Source organism: Eleutherodactylus coqui, chromosome 8 (genome assembly GCF_035609145.1).
Source record: "Eleutherodactylus coqui strain aEleCoq1 chromosome 8, aEleCoq1.hap1, whole genome shotgun sequence".
Taxonomy (NCBI): domain Eukaryota; kingdom Metazoa; phylum Chordata; class Amphibia; order Anura; family Eleutherodactylidae; genus Eleutherodactylus; species Eleutherodactylus coqui.
The window spans coordinates 40,290,709-40,314,834 of record NC_089844.1 but is presented as its reverse complement, the minus strand read 5'-3'; the positions used below and the strand labels follow the sequence as shown (position 1 = coordinate 40,314,834).

General features: G+C 46.7%; 1 protein-coding gene across 9 annotated transcripts in view; it reads right to left on the bottom strand.

Annotated features, from left to right (window-relative positions):
* TNS1 (tensin 1) overlaps window positions 1–24,126 on the bottom strand; it is a 498,102-nt gene that overhangs the window by 84,311 nt on the left and 389,665 nt on the right. For all 9 annotated transcript variants that reach the window (XM_066575541.1, XM_066575542.1, XM_066575546.1 and 6 more), the window contains 4 exons: window positions 23,222–23,282; window positions 17,995–18,070; window positions 4,701–4,830; window positions 1,348–1,413 (listed from right to left, as the gene is read on the bottom strand). In XM_066575541.1, the coding sequence (XP_066431638.1) occupies window positions 1,348–1,413; window positions 4,701–4,830; window positions 17,995–18,070; window positions 23,222–23,282 (333 nt within the window). The remainder of the gene's footprint in view (window positions 1–1,347; window positions 1,414–4,700; window positions 4,831–17,994; window positions 18,071–23,221; window positions 23,283–24,126) is intronic.

The window sequence follows — 24,126 nt, the reverse complement described above, 5'->3', positions numbered from 1 at the left end:
AATAGTATATAAGTGCATCGAGTCGGCTGATGAGGAGATGACTGCTGTAAAGATTGGGATGGGTTTTGTACGTACAGAAACAAGTAATCTGGTTAGGATGGTTCATGTATTTTGGTTTTAATTAATAACAAATCAATATGTTTTCTTTTATTTTGGGCCAAAAAGAAATAATAAGCAACATAAATAAATATATAAAATATGAAAATTATTGATAGCAATTAGAGATGATCGAACGTGTCCGTTACGGACACTTACGCACCCGGACACCGGCTTTCCCGAACACTTCAGTGTTCGGGCGTAAATGTTCGGGGGCCGCCGGGGGGCGGGGGGCGCCGTGGCAGCGCGGGCGGCAGCAGCGGGGAACAGGGGGGAGCCCTCTCTCTCTCCCTCTCCCCCCCACTCCCCGCCGCACCCCCCCGCGCTGCCACGGCGACCGCCGAACATTTTTCGCCCGAACACGGAAGTACTCGCAAAGTTCGGTGTTCGGGCGAAAAGGGGCGGGGCCGAACATGTTCGATCATCTCTAATAGCAATGTGATTTTTCCGTTTTTCAGGTGTAAATAGGGAGGTTTCCGGTTTTCAGAGAATTTGTTTGTCTTGAGTTTTGAAATCCGCATACTCAATGACATAAAACCTGAAATGCGCCTTCCATTCAGACAAAAAAGGTCTCCGACACTACAGGCTAGTGAACACGGACAGATTTGCAATGCGGAATCTGGAGTGGGCGTCCGCCTCCGGATTCCGCTGTGAATACTGGCCATAGACATTTAATGTAAATGCGGGTTTCCATGCCCCCAAGTTGAAATCAATAGCGATTTTCTGCTCGCGGGGCAAATAATTGCAGCATGCTCTATTCTGGGCTGGACCAAGCACAGACAGCTTCTATTGAAGTCATCGGAAGCGGTCTGATCTGTGGCCTGTCTGCAGTGATGGCGCGGCGTCATCTCTAGGGCGCACGTGCCAGGAGGCCAGCCCGTCTGCATATCCAGATGAAGGCACTGCGGACAGGTATGTAGGGGGTCCAGAGGGGTCACCGGCTGGGCACTGGGTCGGATTCTGCTGTGGGATCCCACATGCGGGATCCGACCCGGTAGTATGCATTCGGCCTTACTTGGGATGTTGTCATGAAAAAAGGAAGCTGGGGCAAACCTCCTGTGGCCCGCCACGGGGCCCAAAACAGTGCCAGCCTCAGAGAGAGGCTGCAAGAGTGTGTATTACTGACTGAACACTGCCCTCTACAATGTGGGTACTGCCCCTTTCATGCCCATGAGGAGTCGCATGAGAAGACGCAGAACACTTAGCAGCCAATAAGAGATCACGAAGGATAAGGACGCAGCGTTCTCTCACCTTGTATCTTCTCAGGACCGTAGGAGAAGACAAACTCCACTTTACCGTCTTCTGGGAACCTTTCGTCTGCAAGAAATAAGAAAACACGCTGTTACATCTGGCTCCGTTTTCCCCACAATTCCATTTTCTGTTTAGTAGAGACGTATTTCTGTTACCAAGCAAATCGCTCTGTGCTAGTCAATGGCGCACGGAGAAAACAGGAACCCCACAGATCAAAATGCCCCCTAACTCTGAGGTAAAATGAAAGCTGCGCTGTGATTGGTTGCTATTTCTTATATTGCTGAGGTAAAATGAAAGCTGCGCTGTGATTGGTTGCTATTTCTTATACCGCTGAGGTAAAATGAAAGCTGTGCTGTGATTGGTTGTTATTTCTTATACTGCTGAGGTAACATGAAAGCTGCACTGTGATTGGTTGCTATTTCTTATACTGCTGAGGTAAAATGAAAGCTGCACTGTGATTGGTTGCTATTTCTTATACTGCTGAGGTAAAATGAAAGCTGTGCTGTGATTGGTTGTTATTTCTTATACTGCTGAGGTAAAATGAAAGCTGCGCTGTGATTGGCTGCTATGCACAACAAAGACCGATTTTCTTGTAGACATCTTGTGGTGCCGGCCTTCTTCTCCACGGCCGCCCTGTACTACAAACTTTATTAAAATGTTGTTTACTGAGAACTATTTTAATTAGATGCGCAAAGAATAAAAAGAAAGGTCTGTGGAGGCTTTAGAAAGATTCCTCCAGAGTCTACAAAAGTAGATCAGTGTGGTAATGTGAAAAAGGACCTCCATGTTGGTGTGCCCTGAGTATTTAGAGTATTCAGCCTCACTGACACCTTTACATTATAACGATTATTCCTATCGCCAGTGAATAATTCTCCTGAGCCTGGATATATATATATATACCGCACTCGCTATCCGGGGACCGGACTCTACCAGTATTCTCCAAACTCCCCAACAGGCGGGTGAATCTGAGAACATTCGTCTCATCTGCGCTTTGAAATACAGTTCTGAAAATCACGGCCGCAAAACGGGACGAAACAAAGTCATTCAGTGATTTTGTTTTCACGATCGCTATCTCGCGCATTAATACTACACGCAAGAAAAAATAAGACTTTGCAGGAAACTACGTGCAAGGGAGACAGGGTTTATTTCTCATCCCCGCACATAATAGCGCAGTTTGCATAATCCGGGTCCATGCACCAATACGCTCTGCAGCGGCGAGCAGATTAGCGCATGCGCCCGTGTCCTAATGATCAGTAAGTTCTGCACAAGACGGTCTGCCCTGACGGTGAGCCATGACACGGATACTTGGATACTTGGCACGGAGGTGCGTGTGGGAATACTTAACGGCGACCTTAGGGGCTAATATTGGTTCCGGGTCAGAAGGTCGGAGCTCCGGCGACATGTTAAACCCTATCCATGTCACAGGGACAGGTGCGGCGGAGGGCGAGGCGGATCTTCATGTCAGCACCCAATATAACACATTAGCTTCCTGGCTTACTGTGCCGTGGCTGTACAGGCCACAACATTCAATGGCGATCACCACACAGAACGACACCTGCAATAATATGGTAATTAAAGCAGAGCGCCACCAAGTGAGAGAGAACCGCCGGCGGAGTCTGAAACAGAAGTGCAAGAGTCCTCCTATTTTCTGATAAGTTCTGTCTGTCCCTGGGAAAGCTGGATAACAACTACTCCAGCTGCACATACAGCACCCCAGTATCTGTCATTCAGCTTTCCCAGACCCCTAAATGCCAAATATGCCCCTCTAGAAATAGATATAAGAGCAGGAGGTATTTGTGCTGACATTACTAAACAGCTTTGCCTTGCAGGGGTTTGGGAAAGCTGGATGAAGAGCAGTGTGGACACCACTCCTACAGCGCCTGTCGTTCATTGTTCTCTGACTCCTGAACAGCATATCTGCCCATCCTCTACAGAAGGCTTCAGTCACACGGGCGTTTTTATGTGGCTATTTTGCCATGTGAAGCGCTGGACCCCAATGCATTTATTCACACGGGCGACTTTGGTGTGCATGAAAAAACTGCGCCATAAAATCGTCAAATAGTCGTCCATTTCCAGACGCCAGTTTGTCTCGCAGCGTCATAAGATAGGTCTTGACTAGAGATGAGCGAGTATACTCGCTAAAGGCAATTGCTTGAGTGAGCATTGCCCTTAGCGAGTACCTGCCCGCTCTAGACGAAAGGTTCGGGTGCCGGCAGCGGGCAGGGAGCTGCGGGGGAGAGCGGGGCGGAACGGAGGGGAGATCTCTCTCTCCCTCTTTCCCCCCCGCTCCCTCCTGCTGACTGCCGCTACTCACCGCTCCTTCGCGCCGGCACCCGAACCTTTCGTCTTGAGCGGGCAGGTACTCGCTAAGGGCAATGCTCACTCGAGCAATTGCCTTTAGCGAGTATACTCGCTCATCTCTAGTCTTGACCTATCTTTTGATGAAAAACACAGGCGGCTTCCATAGATTCCAACAGGAGCAAGAAAAAAAGGGAGGGGGAGGGAGATAACCTGTATCCGACACCAGAAAAAGAAGATAGCCGCCGCTATTTAAAGCTAATAGAACTCATTCTGACGACCGATGGAATTCCGCACTGCAGCTTATTTTTCACATGATATGCTCGTGTGAATGGACGAGAAAATGCTAATTAATTACGGGATTAGATCGTGGCTATTCTTCTGTATCATGATTTTCGGCCAGGTGCAGCCAACATGAATTTGCATACGCTCGTGTGATTGAGGCCTAACTAAGCAGATTTGCTGTTCAGGGGTCTAGGAAGGCTGGATGACAGGCAATATGGACGCCCTTATAGCACCTTCAGGCGTTGACAATATTTTAGCTCCTAAATGGCATACTTGCCCAATTATGCAGTATTGGAAGAACAGGGAGGATCCATCTCTACATAACTAAGCAGATTTTGCCATGCAGGGGTGTGGGAAAGCTAGGTTTTAAAGCAGATTCATAATTTGTGCATATCCTATCATTTGTATATAGCTTCAGGTAAGTGAGCAAAACTGAGCTGATCACTTGATCACTTTAATCTGAATTATCATTAAGGCCTTTCACACCTCCCAACTCACTGTGAATGTATAGAACAGGTAAGGGGACAGCAGACATGGCCTCCTGCACTGATCCAGTGGATTCTTCCAGACCAGATCTCTGTTGATTATTACTATAGATCAATTATTTACAACCTGTATCTCGAAGCATTTGGCGGTGACAGGCTGGGACTTGTAGTTTCACCACAGCTGGAACACTGGAGTGCAGACCACTGCTGTGGACTTTCCTGTGGGCCAACCCATCCGATCACTATCACCAGATCCCTCAGTGCACTGGATCACCTGAACTGTACCTTTAAAAGCTTCATCCAAATATTCCTTTCCAAACACGACCCCCAGATCATGGATGGCGCACGTGTGGAACTGCACACGGAATATGACGTCCCGTGACGGGCTGCGGTACTTCTTGTGGTAACATTTGAGCTGGATAAGAAAAATGAAAGAAACAATGAAATCAGAAGAGATGCAGAGAATTATAACAAGATTATTACATGTCTGATGCTTAAAGCGACGCTGCACCTTTAATAATTATATCTAAGTATATAAATATAATATATAAACTGCATTGATTATAATAATTATTATAATCATTGCTGTTTGTATCTAGTTTATCAAACCTGGGTGACAACTAACGAGGCCATTATCACAGCTCTAGAGATCACCCAGCTTATCCAGAACCCTGAATGGCTAAGTGACCGAATATTGCAGTGATATGGCATTCTTCCACACTGTCCTGGATTCGGCAGGACAGTCCCAGATTTCCCAGAGTGTGCAGAGACTAGTAATGGCTGGAAGAAGACTTCATGGTGGTCTGGGCCCAGATAGAGAAGAAAAATGGAGGAATCCAATCGGAGAACACACCACTTATGATCACTGGAAGCAACTACACTGTAGTAACTATCATTGCGTACAGTTGATATGTTATTTAGAGGTATACTAGTACTCTGAGGTTGTCACTGAGGGCATTATTAGGGCTCTTTCCCATGAGCGTATATCAGCCGTCCATTTTCACGGCCGGCCAATATGCGATGTGATCTGATGCATTAGATTCCAATACATCAGATTACATGACTGTATTTCTGAGACGTAAAAGCGCCCGGCAAGGCCAATATAACGCCGGGCATTTTTAGGTTGGACCCAAAAGATAGTCCTGGAACTATCTCTTTGGCTGGAATGCATCCGCCGCTTCATGGGCTCCTATGGGAGCCCATGACAGCGGCCGCAGGTGGGAGGAAGTTTAGCAGCGTGGCTGCTAAACTCCCTCCCTCTGCTCTCCTCAACCCGTGCAAGCTCACCTCTGCTCTCCTCCCCGCTCATTCTTTACAATGGGAAGGGGCAGGGTGGAGCTAAGCTCCTGCCCTCTCCCGCCCCTTGTTCACAGCCATCAATGGGAGGATGCGGGACGGGAAGGCGCTTAGCTCTGCCCCCGCCCCCTCCCATTGCAAAGAACGAGCAGGGAGGAGAGCAGAGGTAAGCCTGCGATGGGGAGGGAGGGGAAAGGGGCAACAACATGGTGACCTCGGCGCATGTGCTCCGGGGCCCATGACGTGTGAACGGGCGCACAAACGTTAGATTTGTGCGCCCGTTCACGAGCTTCTACGCCCCAGATGATAGCGTATATCGACCGGCCGTAAAAACGCCGGCCGATATACGCTCATGGGAAAGAGCCCTGACTGTGAGAGGGACATTAACAAGCACTATTACTCAGGAGGTTACTGAGGAGCACTATTACTGATCAGGGTGTCATTAAGGGGCATTGTTACTGTTGAATAAATATTCATTCACACGGGCATACTGTCACTGCATATTAAGCACATGTATATCCCCTATGTAATACACAGTGAATGGATGGGATACTAAGGGGCACTATTATAGTGAGGATTTCACTGAGGGGCACTGTGAGAGGGATGATGCCGATGCACCCAACTTTCATACCAGTGATAATCCCTCCCGTGCTTTTACACAGTGAATGGAGGTGGAGCTGGCCAGAGATCGTTCCGACCACCCAGCTCCGTTTATAAAGAACAGGCAGTTGTTCATAGATAACTGACTGCCTGTTTACACGGGTCAATCGTCAGTCAGTTTTTATGTTGCAGTCTGCAGAAACTGGACAAAAAAGATAAGCAAACAAATTAGCATTCGTTGTTCATTCACTGCAAGCATCCAATCCAGATTCCAAAAAGTTGGTACGCCTTGTGAAATGTACCGCCTGCAGACGAGCGGAGATCCCGCCGCGGGATTTCCCGCGGGATTTCCCGCGGGATTTCCGCCGCTGAAAGTCTGCATAGGAGTGCATTACAATACGCACTCCTATGCAGACGGCCGCGGTTTGGCCGCGCGAAATCTCGCGCGGCAAACAAACCGCGGCATGTTCTAATTTTTTGCGGGGCACACACTCACCTGGCCGCCGGCTCCGGTCTGCGCATGCGCCGGCTGCGCGGCAGCCGGCACATCAAAGAGCCGGGGCCGCCGGGCGCAGGTGAGTACGCGCTCGTCCCTGCAGGCTCTGGGGTCGGATCGCGCGGCGAGATTTCTCGCTGCCGGATCCGACCCGCTCGTCTGCAGGCGGCTTAAGGTAGAGAAAAAATATGCAATGATTAACAGAACCATAATATATTCACAATAGAACATAGATCTCATATCAGAGGGAGGGTGCATTCACACGAACGTATATCGGCTCGGGTTTCACGCCGAGCCGATATACGTTGTCCTCATGTGCAGGGGGGGGGGGAGGCTGGAAGAGCCCAGCAGCAGAAACTCAGCTCCCGCCCCCTCTCTGCCTCCTCTCCACCCCTCTGCACTATTTGCAATGGGGAGAGGTGGAACGGGGGCGGGGCTAATTAACGCCATTTAGCCCCGCCCCTGTTACGCCTCCTCTCATTGCAAATAGTGCAGAGGGGCGGAGAGGAGGCAGAGAGGGGGCGGGAACTCAGTTCCTGCTCCTGGGCTCTTCCATCCTGCCCCCCTGCACACGAGGACAACGTATATCGGCTCGGCGTGAAACCCGAGCCGATATACGTTCGTGTGAATGCACCCGGAGGGAGAGATTTTTCTGTTTCTTTTTTAAAAAATTAACTCATTTAGAAACTGATGGCAGTGACATCTCAAAAAAGCTAGGGCAGGCCGTGTCTACCATAGGCAGCATCCCCTCTACTTCTTACAGCAGTCTGTAAACATCTGAGAAGTGAGGAGACCAATTGTTGCAGTCTTGGGAGAGGAATGTTGCCCCATTCTTGTCTGATAGAGGACTCTAGCTGCTCAGCAGTTTTGGGTAGTCTCTGCCGGATTTCATAATGCGCCAAATGTTTTTGATTGGTGGAAGGTCTGGACTGCAGGCGGCCAGTTCACCCCCGGACTCTTCTGTGAAGCCATACAGTTGTGATGGATGCAGTATGTGGTTTAGCATCATCTTGCTGAAATATGCAAGGCCTTCCCTGAAAGAGACGTTGTCTGGATGGACTATATGTTGTTCTAAAACCTCTAATTACTGATCAGCATTGACAGTACCAAGATGTGTAAGCTGCCCATGCCACATGCACTAATGCAACCCCATACCATCAGAAATGCAGGCTTCTGAACTGTGCATTGATAACAATCTGGATGGTTCCTCTCCTCTTCCGCCCGCAGGACACGGCGTCTGTGGTTTCCAAATAATTTCAAATCTTAATTCACTTGACCACATAAGGCTGGGTTCACACAGGGCGGATTTGCCACGGAAATTCGGCACGGAATTTCGCCGCGGCAAATCCGCCTGCGGCCGCTAATCTCGGGATTAGCCAGCCATGTGGACGAGATTTCTGAGAAATCTCGTCCACACGGGACGGTCAATCCGCTGTGGTAAGTCAGGCTGGAACCGCGGCTGCGGCCGCCGCGGTTTCAGAATATGCAGCATGTCTATTTATCTTTTCTTTCCGTCGCGGCCGCGCTCTCCTCTATGGGAGCACTGGCTGCAGCACAAGAGCGAGTGGCCGGGCCGCTTCAGAGCCGCCGCGGGTTTTTCCGCGGCGGTTCTCCCGGCGGAAATCTCGCGGTTTTTGCTGCGGCCAGACCGCGGGATTTCCGGCGGGAATACGCCCAGTGTGAACCCAACCTAACAGTTTCACATTTTGTCTCAGTCCATTTTAAATGAGCTTTGGCCCATAGAAGACGCTGGCATTTCTGGATTGTGTTGATATACGGCTTCTTCTTTGCATGATACAGCTTTAACTTGCATTTGTGGATTACATGGAGAACTGTGTTCACAGACAATAACTTCTGAGCCCATGCAGTGATTTGCATTATAGAATCCTGACTGTTTTAATGCAGTGCCGCCTGAGGCCTGTAGATCTCAAGCAACCAGTATTGACAATCGGCTTTGTCCCTTGTTCACATTAATCTTTCTGAATATTTTCATATTCTGTACTGTAGATGGTGGGACATTCAAAATCTTTGCAATTTTACATCGAAGAACATTTTTCTGAAATTGTACCACAATTTTTAGACGTAGTTTTTCACAGATTAGCGAACCTTTGACCATCTTTGCTTCTGAGAGACTCTGCCTCTCTAACATGCTCTTTTTATGCACAGTCATGCAGTATTGTATTAGTATTGTTTCAGCTGTATCCCACTACCTGAACTCAGGCTGGGTATGAAGAACACAGCTGTCCAGCTGTGTTCTGCATCCCCCGCTAGGAGCACTCAGCTGTATAACAGCTGGGCCCTCTGAGCAGAGAACAGCTGAATGCAGAAGACAAGCAGGGCCACCCCACTTGTCTTCTGCATCCTCCGCTCGGAGCACTCAGCTGTATAACAGCCAGGCACTCCGAGCAGAGAACAGTTGGATGCAGAAGACAAGCAGGGCCACCTGGCTTGTCTTCTGCATCCTCCGCTTGGGGCGCTCGGCTGTATAACAGCCAGGCGCTCCGAGCAGAGAACAGCTGAATGCAGAAGACAAGTGCCCCCGCTTGTTTTCTGCATCCCCTGCTCGGAGCAACAGGTGATCGCTCAAATCAGGGTTGTACACTGAACGATAATCGCTCAGATTCCTGCGATCCAGCAAAAATCTGAACAATTTTTGGCCTGTGTAAAAGGACCCTTACTGTGAGGGAACACAAAGGATGTGGCTTAGCGTAAAAAGGGACATTGCCTAATGTAAAAAAACATGACAAGGCGTGCTTGTCCCTCTTTTCATTGTTCAATAGTTGGGAGGTTTGTATATGGGTATAAGGGACACATTAATGCATTATTAATCCGAGTTACCACAGAGGAGGTTGCCAGTAGCAGCTGTAATGGCAGCTACATTAGTGGTCACCCAGCTTTCTCAGATACAGATATAACTAAGGATGACTCAGAGAACTATATTTACTGCAGCACGCTTGATTTTAGGGGGAGATGCTCTGCAAGGATCCTTGGGGAGACAGGGGAGGGGCAGCGTCTTATCCTTTTAATGTGCTGCATAATAGATGAGTCAGGAGATGCCGGCCGGGTGGCTGCAATTAGCAGGTCCATAACTGACACAGTCAATGAATTACTGTAAGCCAACATTCAGCACTGCAGATATAGCACTATTATGCGTTTGCCCTGTATCTCAGAGAACAGAGTGGTTGGGGTTTAAGGTCAGTAGCCAAAGGGTGACAAAGTGGCCAGTGTCCTTGCAATTAAAAGTTCCTTCTCTGGGCATCATCGAGGTTCTGCCACCATCCTGCAGACACACTGGGGTATGTCTATATATTTTCTTATGGCTCTAACATATTTCACAGCGCTGTACATAGAATGTCATCACTCTCCCCAGTGGAGCTCACATTCTAATTCTCCAATCTCGCACACAATTGGGTGAATTTCCTGCATGTAATTGAAGTTTAGGTGTAGCTGAAGAAAGACCCACAAAGAGATGAAGAGAAAGTTGAACAAGCTTTGAAATAACTTTAGTGGTTGTTCAGTTTGGGCAACTGAATTAAAGGAGTCCTTAGGCCGGAGTGCAAAAATTGTGATTTCAATCCGTGCGCCACTGTAGGAGCAGTTATTAACACACTAGAGGAACACATATTCAGTTGTGGACAAACTATTGGACCACCATTGCTGGGTTGAAACGTTTGGTGGTACTACCACATGTTCTACAGTTGAAGTGTGTAGCCGATCTCTGATTTATAACAGATTGTTACCATCCCACACTCACATTGTACTAAAGCATACTTTTAGTTAGAGTCAGTTAGGTTTTCCAATGTTTCTGAATACCCGTATAGTTTATCTATTAACGGAAGCTTCTATTGCCAACTTAATCTCCAAGTTTATGTGTTAAAAAATATATATATTTTTGTAAGCCTGGTGTCCGCAGTGTACTTGTGTGCGCATTGTATTAGGTTCCTGTCTCGTCTCCACCTACCACAACATAAATCTGGCGTAGTGAATAGCAGGATACTATGTGACACACGGAGGTGCATAGCTCAAATACTGACATGGTGGCAGCCGGCTCATCAGCTAGTGATGGAACCCACACAAGGATCCTACCGGTTGGCACCCTATTAAGTCACCTCACCAAATTTGCTGGGCACAAGATTATGTTCATGGACTGGGTAGCTAGGCTCAGAAGTGTTATACACCTATACAACGTATCTCCGGAGCTGCAGACAGAATTAGAACTGAATTCATTGGAAGTGGATGCACGAAAAACTGTCCTCCTGCGACCTGAATCTGAGCGTTAGACTGTGGAGGTCATTATCAAGTTACTTGAGGACGTTTATGGGGAAGCAACAAATGTTGGAAATTTGAGGGCTCAGTTCTTCACTAGAGTCCAGAGAAAAGAAGAGGATATACCTCAGTACGCTAAAATGCGTCAGAAGCCACAGGAGGAGCAGAAAAATGGGAGAAAATGGTCTGTGAATTACAGAGTTCTCTGAGCAGAATTAACGCATGTTAAAGCTAGAATGAGTCAGCCCTTGTCTGAGAGACCAAGATACGAAGAGCCCCAATATCAGTGCCGGTCAGCCCCTGTTATGAGAAGTTGGCCTGCGTCCCTGCTTCAGAGTGCAAGACGACATCATCATTGGTAAGAGCTGCGATGTTGGTGTGGAGAAAGGGGAAACTCTCTAGAGAATGTCAGAGAGAGGTGCAGTCAAAGCTCAGAAAAGCTGTTAACCTAAAGCCCCTTGCAGTAATGGGGCATACTGCAGGGGAGTTGTGAAGAGAACCCACTAACCAGGGCTCTGAACATCTAGCTCCTGGGTGCCCAATGTTGAATTAGAAGGAATAGAAGTTAATTTCGTTGTGGACACCGATTCACAAGTTACAACGATGAATTATTCTTTCTTCGATCAACTTTTCCAGGCTTTAGTGAAGCCTGAAAGAGAAACCGTAATTAAATTGACTGCCGCTAATCATCTGCCCACTCCTGTAATGAGATGTTGCTTGGATGAGTGTATGAATTTGTGGGCAGGACATTGGCAACAAAGGCATGTGGTTTACAAAAGAGTATAGCCGGACACCAGGCAGTGGGGACCGTCAAAGTCCCTGGAAGAACCATTCTTCTCCCAACCTCCTCAGCATGAGACTGTCCTTACCTTGCTTATTAGGACACATCAAAGATTAGAAGGGGTTGAGGTTATGGTGGAACCAGTAGAGCTTGGAGACTTGGATACCCTGGTTGCTCGGACATTAGTTGTGGTCCGAGAATGGAAAGCTTATGTACAGTGTGTTAATCTGGGATTTGAAGAAATCACCCTGACGGCAGGAGCAGAACTCGCCTGAGTGTATGTGCATCAAGAAGACATCTAAAAGAAGGAAGTGTCCTTGATTGCAGTCCCAAGTAAAGCGTGGACTTTGGCTGTATCAATGGAAGAAAGAGATGTACCGACACCTCAATGGAAGTTATCTTAGAACAGATGGAAGCTGACCTGACATTATTCACCCGAGAACAGGTTCAGGTGATTGAAGATTTATCGTGTCAGTTCCAAGCTGCGTTCGCCAAACATGCCGAAGACTTTGGATGTACTGAAGCCATTCAGCATGCGATACCAATTGGAGATGCGGCTCCAATTCAAGGGAGATACTGTCAGATACCACCAAAATTGTACCAAGAGGTAAAGAAACTTTTAACCCACATGCTGAATTCAGAAGTCATTTGGAGTAGTCAAACTCAAAATGAACTGTTAAGAGAAACAGCTGGTGGCCCGAAAAAGCATCCTGAGTGTTGAAAGAAGCTCTGACAACTACTCCTATCTTGGCATATACTGACTGATTTTGACCAGCCCTCCTTAGTTTATACTGATGGCACCCTCTACGGACTGGGAGCAGTGCTGGTGAAAATACAGGAGGGTCACGAATAATTGCCTACGCTAGCCGATCCCTATGGGATTCAGAATGCAACCCTGAAAACTATTGCTCCTTTAAACTGGAACTGCTTACCTTAATATGGGCAATGACTAAAAAGTTTGCAGAGTCCTTGACTGGGGCTAAGATATATCCAGTCAGACCAAGGGGAAAGTCATGGACAAGTTGCATAAACTGTATGGCATTAAGAAATCCCGGGCTACCCTGGACCATACACATGTGAATGGAGCTTGTGAACGCTTTAGCAGGACTATGCTACAAATGTTCAGCACCTTGGTGGACGATAAGAAGATGAGTTGGCCTGAATACCTCCCTGTGCTCGAGTGCGCTTACAACAATTGGGTCCACAATACCACGAGTTACACCCCTTACATGCTGCTTTTTGGGCAAGCCGGAAGAGTACTGAAGCATGTCTTCCCTTATGGACTTGTGTTTGAAGTACAAATAGACTCCTGGCACACGTCCTCGAATCTTACACCGAAACATGCTGAAGCCCTGTCAATTCGAGGAGGATACTCATTTCCAAGAGACAATGCTCCAGCCTCGGCCTGTGACTAACCTGAAGAGTGGAAATAGGAAAGTCCCGCAGCACACCTAACACATGTACTTAAGTGCAGAGGTTCCAATCTGTGTATGCCAAGCCACCTGTGGGGTCATGAACCAAACCCCAAATAAATGCAACCGTGTAGAAATTGTAGAAAAAGGTTTTATTGCTCCATAAAATGGCGCCGTTTCGACTTAATCGAAGTCTTTTTCAAGCCTAATACATTGCCATGAGCACACACCTTATATAGTGAGGACAGACAGGGAGAACACTCCTCCAACTCCTTAATCAGTAAGTAATACAACACACATGAAACAAAAAACAGACATGGACTATACAAAAGACAAGGTTCTCTACACATATACATTAAAGGGGTTGTCCCGCGCCGAAACGGGTTTTTTTTTTTTTTTAAACCCCCCCCCCCGTTCGGCGCGAGACAACCCCGATGCAGGGGTTAAAAAAACCACCCGCACAGCGCTTACCTGAATCCCGGCGGTCCGGCGTCTTCATACTCACCTGCTGAAGATGGCCGCCGGGATCCTCTGTCTTCATGGACCGCAGGGCTTCTGTGCGGTCCATTGCCGATTCCAGCCTCCTGATTGGCTGGAATCGGCACGTGACGGGGCGGAGCTACACGGAGCCCCATTCAGAAAAGAAGAAGACCCGGACTGCGCAAGCGCGGCTAATTTGGCCATCGGAGGGCGAAAATTAGTCGGCACCATGGAGACGAGGACGCCAGCAACGGAGCAGGTAAGTATAAAACTTTTTATAACTTCTGTATGGCTCATAATTAACCCTTTCCAATCCACTGTCTGACGTCTAAAGACATTCTGATTGAAGGCTGTACAGCTCCAATGTTGGAAGACGTCCGGCAGGGTATTCTTACTGTAGATTACTGGCCGCTCTGTTGTCGGGGACCTCTCCAGCATGTCATATACCGCAGTGCTGGCTCTAGCCAGCAGATGGTGCCATTGTATAATTGCAGAAAGAGAAAGCCCCCTTAGAAACACTGAATCCAAAATTGGATTGCAAAGGGTTAATGCACAATGTACATTACAAAGTGCATTATTATGGCCATGCAGAAGTGTATAGACCCACTTGCTGCCTCGGGACAACCCCTTTAAGGTAAAACCTGGACTGCATCCATGTGTTTGGCTGCTCCACACAGCGTTCCACTATGTCTCCATTCATGTGTTCAGCCGGATATACTGTCAGGTGAATCTTCCCGGCGCACCGCGCGTACGCGGATTGCGTCACAGTCAACCACAGTAACACTGCCGATCAGCGTCTCGGCCATCCACTATATGGCGCTGACTCTATCAGGAACTAGTCATGCATAAGGGCACTTCTGGGATTAGAATAAGCACGGCCAACCACAAGATGGCGCCTCCATAATAGAAAACAATGGAGCACGCCAACCAAGGGTGCCTATACATAAAGTATATTATATATAATAGCAAAAATTACTTTGGCACATAAGGGAATACTGCAAATTCACAAAAAGCTCACAAGGTGCCAGCAAAACATTAAAGTCACCTATACTAATAAGGAAAAACAGAACAGAATAATTGTAGATAATAAAAACTATATCCAAAAAATGTGTGCCAAATAGGAAAAAAATAAATTAAAAAATTAATTTTTTTAAAAATAAAAATAAAAAAATACCAACAAAAAAATGAAGAAAAAGTGTTAAAAATAAAAAAAAGCATGAAGAAGTAGTATATGTGCATGTGTGTAAAGAGTAGCTGTATAATAGTGCAAAAAATCTAAATAAATATACATAAAATCACGAAACAAAAAAAATATAAATAAAAACCAACATATGACTGGACAAAAAGGGGACAGAAAATAGCAAACCTAAATACTTCCTGATAGAGTCAGCGCCATATAGTGGATGGCCGAGACGCTGATCGGCAGTGTTACTGTGGTTGGCTGTGACGCAATCCGCGTACGCGCGGTGCGGCGGGAAGATTCACCTGACAGTATATCCGGCTGAACATATGAATGGAGACATAGTGGAACGCTGTGTGGAGCAGCCAAACACATGGATGCACTCCAGGTTTTACCTTAATGTAGATGTGTAGAGAACCTTGTCTTTTGTATAGTCCATGTCTGTTTTTTGTTTCATGTGTGTTGTATTACTTACTGATTAAGGAGTTGGAGGAGTGTCCTCCCTGTCTGTCCTCACTATATAAGATGTGTGCTCATGGCAATGTATTAGGCTTGAAAAAGACTTAGATTAAGTCGAAACGGCGCCATTTTATGGAGCAATAAAACCTTTTTCTACAATTTCTACACTGTTGATGCTGCCGCCTCCTTGGACACCATAACCTGAAGAGTGGTGGATCCCACCAGCAAACTCTGTAAGTCCCAGCATTACAAGAGTGGGAGCTTCCACTGCAGTACCATCAGCTGAGGCCAGAGAATGGAGTGATATGAGTCACACACCTGCCTGATTGGAGAAGAGTCGGTTCTACCACAACGCTACGCTGCCAAAGAATTCATCTGGCAAATTCAGATACCAAGTTGATGTATCTTCTGTTATTGTATAACCTTGTTGGTAGTTTTTTCACCAGAGGACTGTTGAGTTTAAAGCGAGGCGGCATGTAAGGAGGTAGCCCAGGTTCGAGTTTGCACTGTAATGAGCTCTATTATGGTTCCTATAGTTGTGTAATTTGATGGTATAAAGGCAACCTTTACTGTCCGTCATACATTACTGCAATTTGTATATTTCTCAATAGAATGTTGTATGTGGACTTCCATTGGCTGCAGAGGTCAGATGGGAGATCTGGAGGACTTGAGATCATAGAAAACTGCAAACTAAAGAGCAATTCAGTGGTACTCAGCCTTAAGGGAGACTGCATTGCCAAGAGAGATAGCTGCCAAAAAGTGAAGAGTCAGCTTGGAGAGCCATGGAAGACGTGTCCTGAAGAATCTGTGCCTGTTACAGCCGGTATTTGGGAAGTGCAGCTCCATAGCGCGCTAGAACTAACGTCACTGCTGGGACTACAGCTAGAGAGACTGCTGCAAAGGATTCACATCATACTGTAGCTCTGGGAATTGGGTTCCCCTCCCCAGACGCCCAAAGACGTGCAACCTGCATTACAGTATGAAAGATGCTGGAGATATGTAATTGAGGTCGGCCCTTAAAAAAAGAAATGACTAAAACGCAGGCCTGCCATTTAAAATATGCAAGCTTTAACCAACACCAGAGGAAGGTATTTGCGTAAAGGTTCATGTGAAGCCACCCTTAAAGGGGTTGTCCCGCGAAATCAAGTGGGGTTATACACTTCTGTATGGCCATATTAATGCACTTTGTAATGTACATCGTGCAAAAAAAAACCCCGTTTCGGCGCAGGACAACCCCTATAACTTGAAGATGAAGTTGGCAGCAGAAACTTCTGTAAATAGATAAACCATATGCATTTATTTAGAAATGTCGGACAAACTGACTCTAAATAAGAATGCTTAAAGGGGTTGTCTCGCGAAAGCAAGTGGGGTTAAGCACTTCTGTATGGCCATATTAATGCACTTTGTAATATACATCGTGCATTAAATATGAGCCATACAGAAGTTATTCACTTACCTGCTCCGTTGCTAGCGTCCCCGTTGCCATGGTTCCGTCTAACTTCGGTGTCTTCTTGCTTTTTTAGACGCGCTTGCGCAGATCTATCTTCTCCATTCGGCCCGACTCGGCATCACCGGCATTTTGGCTCCGCCCCCTTGTACGCGTCATCGCGAAGCTCCGCCCCGTCACATGTGCCGATTCCAGCCAATCAGAGGCTGGAATCGGCACGTGACGGGGCGGAGCTTCGCGATGACGCATACAAGGGGGCGGAGCCAAAATGCCGGTGATGCCGAGTCGGGCCGAATGGAGAAGATAGATCTGCGCAAGCGCGTCTAAAAAAGCAAGAAGACACCGAAGTTAGACGGAACCATGGCAACGGGGACGCCAGCAACGGAGCAGGTAAGTGAATAACTTCTGTATGGCTCATATTTAATGCACGATGTATATTACAAAGTGCATTAATATGGCCATACAGAAGTGCATAACCCCACTTGCTTTCGCAGAACAACCCCTTTAATCCCTTTAATTTGTTAAAATAATGTATATTTTTGTAAGCCCGGTGTCTGCATCATACTCTGATTCCTGTGTTGCTGCCCCTAGTGGAACACACAGTGCTGTGCAATGTGTAATGTGCAGATAGAGTGCATACACAGTGCCGTACGATGTGCACATTGTCTGTGCACTCCATGCTGTACTTTGTACATTTACTATATACAGTGACATGACAGTTCCTATTGCACAGCAGTATTTGCAGCTTATGATACAATGTAGGCAGAATATACAATCACATCTCAATATTTCAGCCTCCATTGGTGTCTATGCAGCATAAACAACAGGAAATCTGCCAATCAGCAAACGCCAGCGTAGCAAATTTTCTTAGCTTCATTGATCTGCAGCCCAGACACATGGTGCATATAGTCCCTGGCATGCCATACATCAGAGTATCGTCCGGATAGTATCATTAGATGTCTGGATAAATAGTGCATAGTGCACTGCCCAAGCAGCGCCGCCTAGTGCCCAAATAGTGCAAAGCGTTACCAGATAAACAGTGCACCCTCTCGACGAGTGCTGCCAGACATCGGTACTGATATATTCCCATGATTGCCGGACTAAAGAGATGAACACAACCTGCACATTGTATGTAACAACACGGTATTACGTGACGTCTTACCAAGATGTCGCCTTTCAGCAGCAGCCCCGGCTCTATGGTGATGCAGATACTCGTGTGACTGTCTCCCTGCACGTTGCTGAAAGGCACAAACAGGTAAAGGGTTACATTTTGGAACTGGCGGTAAACTCAGGGTCATTTTTTGGTTGCACTTCCCCTTTAAGAAACTAACTGCTATACAGTACAATTGGAACATTTTTGCCTTAACAACATATATGCAGAAATGTTGTTCCAATCTCAACTGCTGGGACTTGCAGTTCTACAATTGTTCATCATTGCCTGCGGCAGACTAGCTCCGCTTTCCCTATTAAATCACAGCACAGAAAATGCACTAAGACCATCTGTGTATGGAAAACTACAATCCCCCATTAGGTAACATGGCAGAAGGGTCGCCAGCGATGGTCGCTGTAGATACCCTGACATCATAGCCAGAGGTCACAGAATGGGGTGAAACTTAAAAGCAGCAGGAAGTGAAAGTGAAGGGGTCATGGGAAGGAATGTGAGTCCACGGTAAACAGCCCCAAATATGTGGGAATCAGCGAGAGAGATGGAACAATGCACAAGACGATGGGATAAAAATACGCTGCTTATAATAACTGTGAAATGTTCAAAAAGAGGTGATGACGTCTGCAGAGAGCACAACGTCCTACAAAAACCTTAAAAACATTCCAATCAGATTCTGGGAAAGCGGGGTGACAGCCTATATGACCTTCTGTACAGCCCCCATAAGGACAGGGCCCAGAAAACCCACTTGCATGTCTCCAAACCATCCTGAATTCGGTAAGCTAGTTATGTACTTTGGAGTTTGTCCCTCCGTTCTGGGGGGTGGGAGATAAGTCCCGCAGGGGCAGCCGGAAATGGGTGGAAACCAAATACAGCCTATGCTCACACCTCTCACTCCACCCTTCACACCATTTGCTGGCTCACGTCTGGAAAGTGATTGCTGCTAACACTCAGGCTGGGGATAGGGTACAGTGATCACATGATTCCACTACCCGGAGGATCGGAGCAGAACATACCGGGATTGCAGGAGGAATAAAAGAGGTGAGTAAAGGCAATTTGTTGTTTTACTGCATAAAAGAGAGCATTATTGAGTGGAGGGATGCTAATATGAGGAATAATTACTGTAATGAGGGTCAGAAAGGGGCACTATTACTGTGAGGGGGACACTGAATGCACTGTTACTGTGAGGAGGTCAGTGTAGGACAGTATTACGTGAAGGGATCACTGAGGCATACTGTTACTGTGAAGGGGTCTATGAGGCGCACTAATACTGTGAAGGGATCACTAAGGGATAATATTATTGTGAAGGGGTCACTGAGGCGCACTATTATTGTGAAGGGGTCACCGAGGCGCACTATTACTGTGAAGGGGTCAGTGAGGCACACGGTTACTGTGAAGGGGTCACTGAGGCACACTATTACTGTGAAGGGGTCACTGAGGCGCACTATTACTGTGAAGAGGTCACTGAGGCGCACTGTTACTGTGAAGGGGTCACTGAGGCACACTGTTACTGTGAAGGGGTCACTGAGACACACTGTTACTGTGAAGGGGTCACTGAGGCACACTGTTACTGTGAAGAGGTCACTGAGGCATACTGTTACTGTGAAGGGGTCACTGAGGCACACTATTACTGTGAAGGGGTCACTGAGACACACTGTTACTGTGAAGGGGTCACTGAGACACACTGTTACTGTGAAGGGGTCACTGAGGCACACTATTACTGTGAAGGGGTCACTGAGGCACACTGTTACTGTGAAGAGGTCACTGAGGCATACTGTTACTGTGAAGGGGTCACTGAGGCACACTGTTACTGTGAAGGGGTCACTGAGGCACACTGTTACTGTGAAGGGGTCACTGAGGCACACTGTTACTGTGAAGGGGTCACTGAGGCACACTGTTACTGTGAAGAGGTCACTGAGGCACACTGTTACTGTGAAGGGGTCACTGAGGCACACTGTTGCTGTGAAGGGGTCACTGAGGCACACTATTATTGTGAAGGGGTCACTGAGGCGCACTATTATTGTGAAGGGGTCACTGAGGCGCACTATTACTGTGAAGGGGTCACTGACGGGCACACTGTTCCTGTGAAGGGGTCACTGAGGCGCACTATTATTGTGAAGGGGTCACCGAGGCGCACTATTACTGTGAAGGGGTCACCGAGGCGCACTATTACTGTGAAGGGGTCACCGAGGCGCACTGTTACTGTGAAGGGGTCACTGAGGCGCACTGTTACTGTGAAGGGGTCACTGAGGCATACTGTTACTGTGAAGGGGTCACCGAGGCGCACTGTTACTGTGAAGGGGTCACTGAGGCGCACTGTTACTGTGAAGGGGTCACTGAGGCACACTATTACTGTGAAGGGGTCACTGAGGCATACTGTTACTGTGAAGGGGTCACTGAGGCGCACTGTTACTGTGAAGGGGTCACTGAGGCATACTGTTACTGTGAAGGGGTCACCGAGGCGCACTGTTACTGTGAAGGGGTCACTGAGGCGCACTGTTGCTGTGAAGGGGTCACTGAGGCGCACTATTACTGTGAAGGGGTCACTGAGGCGCACTATTACTGTGAAGGGTTCACTGACGGGCACACTATTCCTTTGCAGGGGACCGTATGGGGCACTATTACTGTGAGGAAGTTAGTGTTGGGCAAAAGTACTGTGACAGGGTCACTGAGGGGCACCATTACTATTTGGGGGCACCCACCTTACCCAGACTCCTGAAAGATAAGATGTAACTAGTTATACAATTAGATGTCCCCAGCCCCAGTGTTTTGGCATATTTAGGATTTGCTATTTAGGCCCCCAGGAAAGCTGGGTGCAAGTCCCCCACTGCCAGTTGTAACTTCAGCTTTACTGGGTTTCACCCTTCTTTTTCACAATAAAAGAAGTTTGAATGAAGTTTTTTAACAAATTAAATGGGACTTTTATACCCTGCAGATTTTTTTGTATTTAAACGGATAAATGCATTACATTTCAATGTAAACAAACGGAGGAGAGAGTCATTGTGTACCCCGTATATTAAAGTAAAAAAGTTAACATCGGACCACTCGCATGGATCCTACACTAGTGAAGAAATGTCATCTATATGAAAATGGCCCATATGTCGCCCTCTGGTGGCAGAAGTAGTTCTTCAAGATTACATTATCCCTAAAATACTTCAATCCTGATCCAATTTTCAGCCTGGTGCTACCAGAGCACTATTCATTTACGATTATTACAACAAGACTGTATGGAGCTCTTCTATGAATGATAATATACTTGACAGGTTTTCACAACTACTTCTGACATCTGTCCAGAAAGCTGTACTTTTTAATGTCGGTCAGACAATGTGTAGTATTCCAGAGTTAGAGGCTTATTCATATGAGTGTAATTCTAGTCCACGTGTACAAATTACTGCACATAGATTCATTACAGTCAATGGACAAGATCGCAGCATGTCCTAACGTGGTCCATTCAAGTCAATGATACCACAAAAAAGTATAGATGTAACAACCAAGTCAAAAAACCCCACGTGGATGACACACGGACTCACATATTGATTACAATGAATTGAAGACTGACATCGGATGCACTCGTCTGAATAAGGCTGAAATCTATCCATCTCACAGCTAAGGGTTTGTTACGGTTATAACCAGTCAATAGACAATCCTTAGAGCTCTGGTCTCCAGATTGATACATTGTACCAAACTACCAGAGCGATTTGTGTCCAGCGCACAGAGGACTGACATTGGGGGTTATGTCTCAACTCTATGGTGCCAACATTCCAGCAACAAAAAGCCACAATATTGGCATAAGTGCCAGAACTGAGACATTTTGAAGGTTTGCACCAGGTCCCCCCACTTTTTTAAAAAGGTGGGTGGGGTTTAGTGTTAGGAGAAGAGGCAGCGTGGGCTCTCAGAGGTCTTATAAATTTACACCAGAGGTTGCTGTAAACTATGGCTACTCCATCTCTGAGCAGGTGTAGATGCGGCAAAAGTATTAGGCCTCCTTCACACGGGCGACACCGCATTGCTGCGAGAAAATCGCAGCGATCTCGCATCGCAGCACCGTATGATATCGCTGCGATTTTCTCACAGCAATACCACGATTTTGTAGCGCTACAAAGTCGCATGTGACGCTATAAAATCACGCGACTTTGTAGCATCTGCTACTGTCAAAGTTGCATCGCATTGCATGCAAACTGCGTTTTCATGCTATGCGATACAACAGAGAGGAAGGCTCCATAGAGAAACATGGGCTACAAAACCTCACGTGTCGCGGGCATATCGCCGGACCTGCGAGGTTTGTGTGTCGTTTTATAGCATGCTACAAAACATCTCATGTGTGAAGGACCCATAGGAAACCATGGGCTTCTCATACATGCGATTTGTAGCATCATAGCAATGCTAGAAAATCGCGTGACTTTGTCGCCCGTGTGAAGGAGGCCTTAAGGGGCCTGTGCCTCTAAATACATTTGGCGCACTTCACAGCAGCTCCACTGTTAAGGTACCTTTGCCCGGTATGACAGCTGTACCCGTGCCTATTGGTCCTCTGCTTTACACAGGAGTGATAGTCTTTCAAGTGAATAGAGGCAGAGCAGACGGGGGATCATTCCAGCCGCCTGCCTCTATTCACAGTAAGCAAGCAGTTGCTCAAAGCTTGAGTGACTACTCTTTACACAGTTTCTGCTTGAGGGCTCCTACCCACTTACGTTTTTTTTTAACACTGATATCGCAGCGTTATTTTAACACGATTGTCAATGGGACTTTCTAATGTTAAAATGCATTGCACAAAAAACGCAAACCACAAACTTGCGATGCGTTTTTAACATTACAAAAGTCCCACTGACATTTGTGTTAAAAAAACGCAAGTGGGTAGGAGCCCAAAATCCAAGCAACTCTGACAGGTGAGCGATTTCTCACTCAGCACCCTATTGGCTGCCGCATGTACACATGACGAGTATCGCCAGAATTTGTTGTTTCCAGCGATAATTTGAATGATAATCGCCCATGTAAAGGTACCTTTACTTAGATGGGTATATAAAACACCAGCATAAGTAAATATATCTTATTGTAGCAAAGCTTCCCCCAGGAGATCGAGAAATACAATGGAACAGGTCGATAGACAGACAGACATGAGAGAGACCAACAGACAGGCATCAGGCAGACAGACAGACATGAGAGAGACAGACAGGCATTGGGCAGATACTGTAGATTTGCATTTTACACATTTTATATGAAAACCACTTACTATATTCCCGAGGTATAGACCGGCTGCATGGCCTGATAGATCTTCAGGAACGGTCGACATCCTAAGTGAGACAGAAAGGACGGAATTACAAGATATAACATGTTTTGAAGGATTTGGGAGCTTTTCTAAGCAAAGAAGTCCCATTAGTCTTACTAAAGTGTGAGTCCACATCAATGTCCACACATATATACACTTAAAGGGGTTGTATCAGAATTACAAGTTATCCGTTATCCACAGGAACGTCCTGCACTCCAAGCAGTAGCCCTTCTTATTGAGTTATCCAGCCTGTGGACAGTTCCCCTGTATAATGCTCAGCCTTGTTCTCTGATCCCAGTTATCTAGCTCCTGCCTTTGATTGCACTTCCTATAAAAGCCTGGCCCTACTACTCCCTCAGTGCATGATTATTTTGCTCCACAGGTGTTTGATCCAACTTCTCTTCTGCCTGCTATTGCTACAGGATTTCCCAATACCGACTCCTGGCATTATATCTGACTACGCTACCCGCCTTATCCATTGTATTGCAACGGAGACTTCCTGATACCAACCTCTGGCTTTCCATCTGACTACTCTCCAGACCTGCGGCTGCTACCCCTGAGGGTCCTTCCCAGCGCCGATAAGATGCTTACATAAGACTTTCCATCTCTTTGTTCTGTTTTTGGAGCAGAAAGACTAAATTAAAATGGAATAAAATGTATGTTTTTTCCCGCATTGATTTCAATGAGTTTCAAAAAAAAAAAAAGGAAAGGTTTCATTCTGGAGAATGCAGTATTGTTTTCTTAAAAAAATGGAAGCATAACCAAACGAAAGCAGACTGAAAGCATTTTGTTATCCTTTTTTTTAACTCATAGAAGCCAATATAGAAATGTTTAATTTTGTTTTCTCTGTTCCAAAAACGTAACAAAGA